Source organism: Calidris pugnax, unplaced genomic scaffold (assembly GCF_001431845.1).
Source record: "Calidris pugnax isolate Ruff unplaced genomic scaffold, ASM143184v1 scaffold128, whole genome shotgun sequence".
In the NCBI taxonomy this organism is placed as follows: domain Eukaryota; kingdom Metazoa; phylum Chordata; class Aves; order Charadriiformes; family Scolopacidae; genus Calidris; species Calidris pugnax.
The window spans coordinates 3,025,364-3,037,538 of record NW_015090851.1 but is presented as its reverse complement, the minus strand read 5'-3'; the positions used below and the strand labels follow the sequence as shown (position 1 = coordinate 3,037,538).

The 12,175-nt window shown below is 39.4% G+C and overlaps 1 protein-coding gene across 1 annotated transcript in view; it reads left to right on the top strand.

The window, feature by feature from the left end:
* Positions 1 to 12,175, top strand: part of EEFSEC (eukaryotic elongation factor, selenocysteine-tRNA-specific) — a 125,139-nt gene that overhangs the window by 30,706 nt on the left and 82,258 nt on the right. Inside the window, exons 2-4 of the mRNA XM_014943161.1 lie at positions 3,481 to 3,688; positions 6,953 to 7,049; positions 9,995 to 10,159. Of these exons, the coding sequence (XP_014798647.1) occupies positions 3,481 to 3,688; positions 6,953 to 7,049; positions 9,995 to 10,159 (470 nt within the window). The remainder of the gene's footprint in view (positions 1 to 3,480; positions 3,689 to 6,952; positions 7,050 to 9,994; positions 10,160 to 12,175) is intronic.

Sequence of the window (12,175 nt, the reverse complement as noted above, 5' to 3'; positions counted from 1 at the left end):
AAACCATTACCTCATGTAATTACACTTTGCATGTGTATCTGCTTCATTCAGAATAATTTCAAGCAGTTTGTCTGCTTTGAGTGATTGAGGAATGCTCTTCTTTTTCCATATTGCTCTTCTTAACTGTGTAGGACAATATCCTTGTCTCCTTTTTTGAGCAAAAGCAAAGTGTCTCAGTTCTTTTTTTTGTTCAATTTCACACAAGGGCCCATGGCAGGCGTTCTGTGGTCAGACAATGCAGATGTAGTGAGTGATATTGTCACCTTCTTGCGTTGCTGTTTTTGGAGTCTCCATTTGGTGTGGCTGTAATATTTTTATGTCCCAGTTAAAAGGTCTTTCCAAGTGAGATTACATACATGAGACTACTCTTAGATAATCCATCCTCACTTTACCTTTTCTAGTGAAATCTTTCTCTGCTAAAGTTCTCCATGTTGTTCCTTTTGTTGACAGAAATCCAACATGGTAGTGATTTGATTGATTACTAGTGTGATAGAAATTATTTAAATAGTGCATATGAAGTTAAGCATATTGTTAGTCTGCTATTACTGCTATTTACATGCTGTGAGGAAAAAGTACACTGAATGAGATGTTCCACGTTCACTGAGGGGGGGTTATAGTTCTGTCACCTTGTTACAAGTGACTCACCAACTTTCCTTAGAAATGTTACATTTGTGAATCCCTGTGCACTTTGTTTTGACTCCCCTAGGCTATTTCGTTTCAGTATTTAATGAACTATTATGCATAGATGAAGGGCAACTAAGGAAATGGGTTATAGAATAAAACAAAATGTTTAGGAGAAGATTGAGGGGTTGGGAAAAAGATGAATTGTCAAAGATGGCTTATTAAACAGCTCAAAGAGGAAAATTATTGAACTAAATCTCAGTATTATTCTTCTTTTGCCTTGTTGCCCGAGGGTCCTGTAAACTTGAGCATTTGTGTCTTGCTGTGCATGAGTAGACATGTACAAAACACCCTCATGCCTCGGGGAGAATGCAGTTAAAATATTTCTGTCAATGCTGTCCTGGTCTTTCCCTTGGTTCCACGACTCTGTCAAAGGGCTGCAGCTTCCCACCTTGCTTGGGTGCCAGCACTCATTGCCAGGCTCTCTGTTCCATCCTGCAATGTCTCTTAGGACCTGTGGCCAGTTGGCACGTTAAGGCTTTAGAGGGGAGGCACAATATTTGTACTGAGGCACCTATTTATGAACTTGGGTGTGCTGCCGTTTCCTTGACTTGTAATATATTTTTGTCTGGAGTGTTGGGGCTATTTTTGCTTTGTTTATCTTCTCTTTGCTTTGAAATGCCCTGAGGTAGACATCTTGACCTTCTAGCAACCGATAATTTTTATAGCTCTTTCGACGTATTTCTAATAGATTAGTAACTACAGCAAAGACAAGTATTTGCTTTAACAAATGTATTCAAAGCAGCTGATTTAGTGTTTCAAGATAAAGTGGCCCTTGTACTGAAACTACATACAGCAGTTTCAGTGCAGATCTCGCCGCCTCTTGGAGGGATGAGGCAGCATCTATCACATAAAAAGCATCTTGTCAGCCACCCTTTTTGAGGCCAGATTTGGATCTGGTTGCTTTGGCTTAATTCTGGAGTATAAGGATTGCTGTGCTCTAGCAGTCATAGCAGAGTTAGCCAAAAGTTAAGCTGCAGCATTGTTATTTTACTAGATGCACTTTTAATAGTATTAATAATCCATTTGACTTGGTGGTTTATTAATTATTAATTCCCATTCGTTTTAAGGATGTCACCTGTGTAGTAAGAATTACTGTGTGGTTTAGTTTACTACAAAATACATGTGTTGTATTAAGTCTAAAAAAACCCTGCTGTATGTACTCACAAAATTGGATGCATTAGGATTGTTCAGCATTTTGTCCTACTTTAACTATTTGCATGCTCTTTGTTCCCTTTGCTTCCTCTCCTTTAGGTGTGCACTTCTGCGTGGTGTATAAAGTCTGAGCCTTTTGTACAGCTTTGATGATGCTTGTGTTATAATTTAATCGAGTAATAAATCAATACAATTCTTGAAACAGTAAAAATTAAAAATACTTTTGAGGATATAAAGTTTATCTTCAATTTGTTATGGAGAGATATTTTAAATAATTGGTGAAAATTCTGCAGGAGCTTTGGAAATGTCATAATTATCCGACTAGCACTCTGAAGGGTTTAGCATTCATTATTTCAAGATGAAAGCTTTGGTAGGTTGAAAATAGTCATTTGTTGTAACCATAATTTTTTTTTCTTGTCGTAGCTCCCACCCATTCATTCACCCCTGCACTTCAACCTCAGAATGATTTCCTATCCCGAGTTCATGGGAATTATGAACAAGGGTAGCTGTCCCCCCCCCCCCCCCAGCCCCCCCCCAAAAAAAGGCGGGAGGGGGGGGAAGGTTGGAGAGGGTGAAGGAACAAGGAACAGTTGTATTGATTTCTTGTTCTTCTGATCAAAAGCTTAAGGCAAACATTTAAAGTACTTGATTTCAGAATGCAGCAACTTTGCATGATTTCTAACTTCTATCATTTTTTAAAATGTTTTTTGACATGACTTTCTGGTAACTGTGCTTTGGATTTTGTTTTAGTTTTTTATGTTTAAACTTTTTTAACATTAAAGTCTGTTGCACTTTACTTTTTTGGTATTCAGAGTATTTCAGTTACCTGGAGATGGGAAAACTCTGAATGTGATTAGTGGAAGGCCCAACATTCATCAAAAACTTCCTTGAAAACTTATTTAAATCCATAAAATTCAGGTTGCTTCAATTAAATGACTAAGGGTTCATGACAACAATACTTTGAAAAATAAAAATAATCCATAAGCATGATAGGTAATTTCAGCCTGAAATTTTTCTTGAAGAGATCTAAGAGCCAGATCTGTTTGTGGCTGGGTATGAAGATATATATTCAAGAAATAGATCTGAATTGGAACTAAATGGTTATCTTTGTTTCACTTTTATCAAATTTTGGGCTTTGAAAGAAGAAATGTTGGGAAGCAGATGGGGACTGAGGGTTGCAGATGTAGGTATGTGGCATGTAGGTGGCTCTTATTGGGGTTGCTCTGAGTGTGCAGCTGTCTACAGTGCTATTATGTGATTCTTTGGCTGAACCATATTCTTATTTAGCTTCTTAGATTATCTTTTAATTGAGGCAAATGTCATACTTGTGTTGCTGCAGGGGTAGTTTTCTTAGTGGTTTGGTTTTTTAATGCAGTATTAACATCTTATATTTGAGCTGTTAATATGGAGGAATATGTAGGCTGTCACATGCTTCCATATTTTTTCTGATCTGATGGTAGCATATGATAGCTTAGATTTCTGAGGTCTTACTTTTAAACACAGCCGTGCATTTAGTGCTTACTTTGACTTGTGTTTTATTCATATTTCTAGGAGTTGATACATATCCTGACAGCTTTAATGGAAACTATTTGAGAAAATGATCTTTTTATGCTACTGCAATACTGACTGTGTATTCTCCTCCAGGTGCCCAGATTATTGATTTGATGATGCTTGTAATAGATGTGACAAAAGGAATGCAGACACAGTCAGCAGAGTGCCTGGTAATTGGGCAAATTGCCTGCCAGAAGATGGTGGTAGTTCTGAACAAAATAGATCTCCTTCCAGAGGGGAAGAGACAAAGTGCCATTGAGAAGATGACTAAGAAAATGCAGAAGACCTTGGAAAATACAAAGTAAGTTAACAGTAATATTGTCAGCTAACTTGTAACAAAATGTTTAACAAATACTCAACAAATCTGGTCCCTGGGAAATGCAAACATAGAGAAGTCTAGCAAAGACAATGAGAAGAGTGGGAAGACTACCAGAAACTCAAATGCAGTCCTGAATTTGCATCTGCAAGTATTGTGTGTAGAGAATATTTTCCTATAATGAAGTTTAAAGAGATGCTTGGAGTTCGGATTGGATAAAACAAAGCCAGAATACCAAGAACTGGGTAAAAAACTACTTTTTTTTTTGGTTGCTGAAAAGAAAATGGTAGAGCTTTTCCTTAACTGAGGGTGAAAAATGTGATTACCCTGACTAGGGAGAGCAGAATGATGGATGCTTATATAATGTAATGTGGCTCTGGCTGGGATGGTGGTTGCTAGTCCTGTTTAGGTAAATTGCGGTGTGCATAATGAGTGAAGTGCAGTGAGATTCATAAGTAGAAATATGGCTGTTATGAAGTGGGAAGATACAGTACAGACACAATACTCATTTAGTGGTTGCACAAACTGAAGCAAAACTTCTCTTTCAACTCTGCAGCTGCCACGCAGTTGGCAGACCTTGGTGTCCTTCCAGCTCCTGTGTTGTTCTTGGGTCTCTTCATTTTGCTGGGAACATTACAGAGGTCACCAAGAAAGTGGAATTCTGTCTTGTGAACCCAGAATCCTACAACTTCCAATTCTCTCTGGCAGATGTTGATTTAAGGGCAAATAAATACAGGGTGGCTTGGTTTTCTCTGTAGGTTCCTGCCCCCTTTTTAGGGAAGCTGGAGAAAGGAGACACCTGTAATCTCTCAAAGCATTTTGAATCAACAATTTTTTTATAGCTGTGAGTTTGTTGATCACATTCACAGGTAATCCCAATGGGGGATAGCAGTGAGATAATAAAGGTAATAAAAATTAAGAGATAATTATCTAATGGTTTTCTTATGGTTTTATTTGGTTGTTTGAAAGGTTGACACATAGAATGTGAATTAAGCAGCATGACAATTAATTGTTATTTTGTATCTTTTTCTCATCTATGCCAAGAAGCTAACGATTTTTAAGAGAGTTTATCTTAATCTGTTGCTCCCTTGTATTTTGTCTTCCTTATTTTAAAATTTGTTTATTCTTCTTGAAGGGCAGTAATGGCTGCTGCAGGTGGTACTTCATTCTTGGTTTAGTCCAAGATGGTATTGTGAATGAAAAAGACATTGCTAGTTGCATATTCATAAAAGGAAGACAAATTTTTTTTGTGTTCAGAAATACTTTTTATGTACACTGTTTGAATTAAATCTTCTTTTTTGCTTGTGTGGTCTGTGCTTTATGGTGCTTTGAAAGCACTGCTGACCTGGGCTTGATTGTAAAGTGTTTGTCCTGTTGTATCTTGGGCATGTCTTTTTTCTCAACAGCCTCTTTTCCCACTTGACTTCAAATTTCCAAATGCATGTTTTCTAACTGTTTTTGTATTTCTAAACTACTCTTATTAGCAAAGCATGTGCTGAGACCATTTGACAGCTGCCTCTCACCCCAAATGCTTGGCAATGAGGTTTTTTTTTTTTTCAAGAATAGTTTACTTGTTGATTATTATTTCCCTACATACACAGGTGTGCCTGCATAATTCCATAGCAGTAAGCGAATCTGAAGTCTGTTGCAGCTATAGAGTAGGTGTTGCCCTTGACGCTGGGGAAATTATTGTAATGTTGTCAGGAGATTCCATGGAAAGTGGAAAAAAATAGGTAGAGGAAAGTAGCTGTCATATATATGAATAGTTTGACACTTGTAAATTTAACCTAATCAAAACTTGCTTGTTCCATGGATTGATGCCAAAAGTAAAAGCAAGCTGTCCCTCTGAATGGAATTGCTATTTTTTTTCATAATTTTTTGCTTGTGCCAGCTTTTATCTTTGTCCAGCAGGATCTAAACTTTGACAATAAATCAGTGTGATGAAATAAGAGTTTTAGTAGGGCTGAATCACGTTTGGAAGTGACTCCAAAGGCAGTATGTGGTTACTCCAGTTCTGGTATATGGGAAAAGAAGTAACGCACCTGGTTCAGCATAAATTTCTATTTATTGCAATATAGTGCCCTGAAGCATTTGTATGAAAATAAATTTACAAAATTTTTATGGTTTATCACAGGGATTTTCAGTGCACGTTTTTAAATTAGCCTTTATTCCTAGATACCTCAGACTTATGGCACATAAAGAATATTCCTTATATACTTGATTACTGTTTGGTCACTAAATGAGCTCCCTTTATAGAACTTAGCAATTTTTCTTTATCAAGACACTGTCTTTTTCCTCCCAGCTCACTCCCTTTGTGAGATAAAATTTTTGGAGGGTGGATGTCAAAAGGATGACAATAATAATTAGTTTTCGTCTGAATCATAAGAATAAAGTATCTATGAGAGCCAATTGCTTTTTTGTTGTATTAATGATTATTATTCCATTGCTTTAAAAATATTTATGTATTTTACGTGTTTAATCCTGACTTGTGCAAAAATGCAGTAGTAATTTGGCTTGTAGTCTAACTTCCTTTCCAAAATAAAGGCAAAACAAGCTATCAGATGAATGAAACACTAGGTTTTAGGGAGCAAAAGTCTAGGGAGCAAAAATTCAGTCGACAGACCTTAAAAAAGCTGTTCAATATTTAGGATTTGAAGAGTAAAAATGATTGCAAGAGAAAAACTGAAGTCAACGGTGGAAGTACTGCTCTGCTCTGAACCTTTACATGTTTGAGAGCATGGGTTTCATGAACTTTGATTTCAGTAGATTTAGACCTTTGTTGTCTGCAGCTCTTGCAGTCTGCCTGCAGACCTGGGTAGACATCATGTGCCATCTTGCATTTGGCTCCTGTTTTGAAGGGTATGACTCTACAGCTAGGATTCTAATTGCTTTAATGACAGTTGAAAGCCGTGCCAGTCTCTAGGTAAAATGGCTTGAGTGCAAAGCCACTGCAATAAGACTGGGTAACAGACCCTTGCTTCTGAAATAAACTGAAGTCTTGCTTTTGACTGCCACAGCATTGAATTGGTAGCAAATAAACAAGATTGAAGATTTCACAATGAAGTCCAGTAACACAGATGCTTGTAATTCAAGAAAAGAATTGTCAGTTCTTCACTAATGGGGAAGAGCAGATAAATGAGAATTTGAGGGAATTTCCTTGCCTTCATTGTTAGATGAGTCTGGAACTGCTTTACGTTGACACAGGTAGGAGATCTGTGGTCTAATGGTGGGAGTCTTTCTCTCTTTCAGGTTCTGTGGGTGTCCCATTGTTGCTGTTGCAGCAAAGCCCGGTGGACCAGAAGCCCCAGAGTCTGAGAATCCACTAGGTGTTTCTGAATTAATTGAGGTACCTGCTGAAGAACATAATAATAACGTAAAATGTGCTAAATCTTTTCTTTAGGTCTTCAGGAGTATACTCTATTAGTATCTAGAGCTGGGGAGCTCCTGCATTAATGTCAGTTTTAAGGAACCTGATTCTTCAGGGATTCCTTCTCCAGTGAATGGAGAAGCTGAGCTTGCACACCCCAAAAGTAGATCTTCTTTTTCAACTAATAGGCTTCAATACCTTTGAATAGCTATGTCTTAAGAGACAGCTATCACGCGTCGTGAAATTGGTTTTAAACTTGTAAAGAATTATGAAGCATAACGAATAAAAATAGCTTTAAGATTCCACCATATCCTTGGTAGTAGATGCTGTTTTGTGATTGTACCACAGTTAAGAGAACAGTAAAGCTGTGGTCAAGCACTTAAAAATTGCGTGTTGGGAATTGTCTCCTTCCTTCATATGTATTAAGATCCAGTGTTTAAGTGCATGATTCTTTATTCCAAACAACCCCTACTTTCTTCCTTGCACGGGATGGACAGGCTCAACTAGTGAGCAGGTAGTCTGTATTTTGTTTTAATTCTCATTATTCTCTGTGTGGCCTCATGACTCCATTCAAATACTGCTCTGCATTCAGAATGATTAATTTCCTCCTGGACTTTTCTTTGGCACACATCACTGTGGTCATGAGCACTTGGCAAACAGTTAATTTACTTCCAAAAGACCTATAGGAAGTGTAGAGGTGACTTTAATCCATATTTAGATTGGGAAGCTGAGGCACAAAGGAGTTAAGTCCACTGAATTTACTAATTTTGGTTGCCAAATTTGAGGAAACCAGGAACTCTTTTGGGACATGCTTGTTTTCAGATCATAGTACCTGCCAATTTTGATTGCAATTGTGAGTGCTTAGCACTTCTGTTAAGCTTTGAGGTTTCTGTTTTGACAGTCTGAGGTGTATAGTCAGTGATTACCTGTGGAAAGTTCCATTTTTTAAGAGAATGACAGTACATGGGAGTTCTGGCATAAGCAAGTGTAGAATCCATTCTGTAGAGGAGCACCATCTGCCTTCATGATAAGCCCATCTTTCTCTGTGATAGGCTGCCTCGCTGACTGCATGCCTTGCACATCTGCAAAAGATAAAATGCATGGCCTCGATTTACCCTGTGCCCTGAATGAGGCAGGGCCTGGAAAAAACTATGTGATTGTATAACTAACGTTATATCACACCCACACGAACAAGAGAAGATTCTAAGCAAACTGGTGCTTCACAGGTATAATTAGCTCCAGCAATGTGAGTTGGGTTTTTTGGTTGGTTGTGGGGTGTTGGTTGGTTTGTGGGTTTTTTTTTTTTGAGGTGGGGGGAAGGCAGGTGGGAGAGAATAAATTGTCAGGTTTTCAAAGTTATACAACAAGTTATATGGCATGAAGCTTATACTGTGAAGGGCAGGACGCTTAAAATAGCTGTTTGAGAGCAGTTTGTAGCTTGTAGTAGACTTGTCACCCTTTCTGTGAATAAGCTTCAGGGAAAAATAGCATCTTTGCCCTGAAGGGGTGTCACTGTTATTTGCAGACAGCAGAAAGCAGTCCTAAAGCAAAGGCATCATTCTTTGCAGACTTAGCAAGGTCTGATTCGGAAGCTTTGGATGCTGCCAGGTTTAAAATACTTGTAAACTGCTGAAGTTAGGGTGCAGCACCAGTCATCAAAAATCTAGGGATGCCTGGCACAGGGCAGCCTGGCTTCTGCAAAGACAGGATGTTCCCCAGAGCTGCTGAGCATGGAATGTCCTACCTCCTCCCAGGCACGTGTAACCTGCAGTGGGAATGGCGGGGGTGTGATGTGGCCTCAGGAAAGACTTAGCAAGAACAAGGCTGGCCACAGCGGTCTAGAGAGGTAGAGATGGGCAAGTCCTTAGTTCTGCCTTCATCTGGTTCCAGGTGGAGTTACTGGGCTGTTCCCAAGGGTTAAAAATGTTGAAGAAAATACATTGCGCTGGTTCTGTCAGCTCTGAGACCTAATATTAGTAGAGCTGGCGAATGCTGTGTGAGCCCTGCCATTGAGCTTCAAGGTATTATCCTTTCTGTCCTTGATAAGAGACCCTCTCCATTGTTCTGCCACTACAATTTGGGCTTAACCTGCAATTTCTGACCTTAAAAGGAGACATTAAAGTCAGTGCCAAGTTTATATGCTGATGTTATAACAGAGGCAGAGCTCAAAAGTGATTTGAGGCAGGGGTGAACCAGTTCCTCTGAAGCACTATTGGGTACATGACTGCATTTTTGTAATTAAGGTCTTCTCTCTATGATGATATATTTTAAAAAACATAGTATTTATAAGCAAAACAGAAATCCCAAACTTGGAGAATTTCTCTAGAAAATGATACTTATGTAGTTATTTTTCTTAGTGGTTTAATCCCCCAAGAAGTGTTAACAGAAATCTGAAGGGGAAGTTGACTTTGAAAACTTAAATGATGTAATAGTTTTTCTGGGAGGGGGGCAGGGATGGGCTACTAATATCTGTGTATAAGTTCATTTTCACGAAATCCAAAGAAGCTGGAGTAGCAAAACACACTATAAAATTGTGCTTCTGAGAGAGAGGAGCTAAAAAAAAAAAGGTTGGGGGGCTGGGGTGTGGGGACATAAAGGATTTTTTTTCCTCTTTGCTTTGCTGCAGTGTTTATATTGAGTTTGGCAGCAACTTTATTGCCAGTGCAGTTTTGCTAACCAAGCTAAATGTGCAGCACCAAATCTTTCTAAGGCAGAAAATCGAACTGTTCCTGCTGCTAAGTGTGCATCTCCTCTATGGCACGCAGAGTTAGTTTGACATTGGTGTGTTCTAAGCTCATTGGGAGATGCTTGAAATCAGTAAAATTGCAAGCTCATTCAATCAATCATCCGCTTGCCTTCCTTTTGCTGTATGACTGTCATGACTTTTCACCCAGGCATGGTGCTGCTTTTATCTCTTTTTTCAGGTCCTGAAGTCTCAGGCTTACCTGCCATCAAGAGACCCCTCGGGACACTTCCTTATGGCAGTTGACCACTGTTTCTCTATCAAGGGTCAAGGCACGGTGATGACAGGAACTATTCTTTCTGGCTCTGTTAGCCTTGGTGACAATGTGGAGATTCCTGCCCTGAAGGTGAGTCTCTCATTTTCACTCCCCCCTCCCCAGTTTTCCGTATAGAAAGACACACTCAACAAAGAAGAGAGTGTTCTCTTCCAATCTGAAATTATTCAATTATTTTCAACGTCTGTCTTTTTTTTGCAGTCTACCATAAGTCAGCTTGTAATAGGAAGAGATATAAGAGATTTCTGAATAAGGCAGCTAGTAAAGTTACCTGCTCAATTTTAGTTGAATGAAGAGGAGACTGACCTAGATTACTGTGTTAGACTTTCAAATTCAGAAAAGCAAGGTGGGCATGTTTCCAAGATGGGGTGTCCCCGAGGACTGAACAAGGCTTGAGTTGAGGTTACTTTCATTTAAGAGGTGCTGCAGTGAGAAGGCTTGCAAAAACCCCTGAGTTTTAGGTAGACTTCTTGAGATGTCTGGAACTGAAGGAAATGACAAGAAGAGAGCAGTGAAATGCTTGATGCACATTCTCTTTGTTTGCTGGGACTTTAATTGATGTCAGCATGTTCTGGGAGAACTGCAGGGACGCAGGAGGTGCCCTGCTGGGTTGGGTGTTTTAGAGAGCCTGTAGAAAGTCAAGAGGCCTTTGAATGGCCCCTTAACTGATGTTACTGTTATTTTTTTTTTCTCAAAATATATTCATCCTTTAAAAGAAAACAAGGTGACTTCATGGTTGGAACAGGTGAAGCCTATTTCATAGATGCTGATCTGGACTGCTTGGACTTTCCCTTTTTATTAATTGCCCAAAATGAGTCAAGACTTGAGGAGTGTTTTGCAGCTGCCACTTGACGTGGAGATCCAGCCGGTTATGTTCTGAGAGTGGGCAGCTCTTGGCTGAACAAGCCTGGATGGGACCCTTTTGGTGCTGTCAGTGTTATCCTCAAGGTGTGTTACTATAAGGACCTCATTCTTTCATTGAGTAAACATGCTGATTTCTCATTTTTGCCTATACCTTGTGGGCGAGTGGAGGACTAAGTGAGATGTTTTGATTTCACCTGAAATATTTTACTCGTAGCTGTGACAATTAATTTTTGGTCAGTCTCTTTTGTGATACCTGTGGCCATCTAATTTATACCATATTGTCCTTTGTGTAAAAGTGATTTGCATTCTATGTACCCTGTTGTGTCTGCTTTCCCAGTGGAGTTCCTCACTGTCTGTATCAGCCCATCCTGGGAGCCATGCTTGTAATTCCTGCAGGGAATATGTTTCCTTCCACCTCTCCTGCCTCCCCCTTCCCAGTGGTTTTTTCCCTTTTCTGTTGCATCCTTCTTGCTGTCCTGGGCCTGCCTGCACAAGAAGGGGTCCAAGGAGGGACAAGTCATTAGGAGTGCAAGGCTGATGGCTCCTGCCCAAGAGGGGCCTTGCACAGCTAGTTAGCTGCTTTCCTTTAGGAATAACACTGGCCAAACTTCCTGTCACCCTGCACTCTGGGAGATGGGGGTGAGACAGAGCAGAGTAATTATTTCTTGCAAAGAAAGAATGCATAACTAGATCATATCTGGAAATGACTGTTCAGCTCTTCGTGTATAGTCCAAGAATGTTTTGGAGAAATAAGTTTAGGAATTAGTCTGCTCTTCGAGAATTCATATGAAGGGGAAAATGACAAAAATCGAGCAAATATGTTGCATATTGCAAATGGGTGTTTAAAAGGAGAGTAGGGAAGGCTTCAAGCGGGACTTTAAAAAATGCTTTCTTCCCAGGTGACTGGGGGAGCAGTGAAGTGAAAGGCAGGTTTAGCACATGCACAGGTAACTGACAAACAGAAGCCAGATTACTTGGCTTTTATGGCATTAACAAATTCCCTCAGAGTTTTAGTTTCAATTGCTGTTACTGAATTAACATGATTGTTAATCCTTCCACTGCCTTGTGTGAAACAGAAGATGTGTCCAGACCTCTGAGTGGTAATAGTGGTGGGCAAGAGTTTTGCATTTTGTTTTTTGCCACTAGGAGCTTGTGAATATTCATGTTGATATCGTACAGGTATGGAAACCAACGTGCAGTAAAAGGAAGCAACTTTTGTAAGCT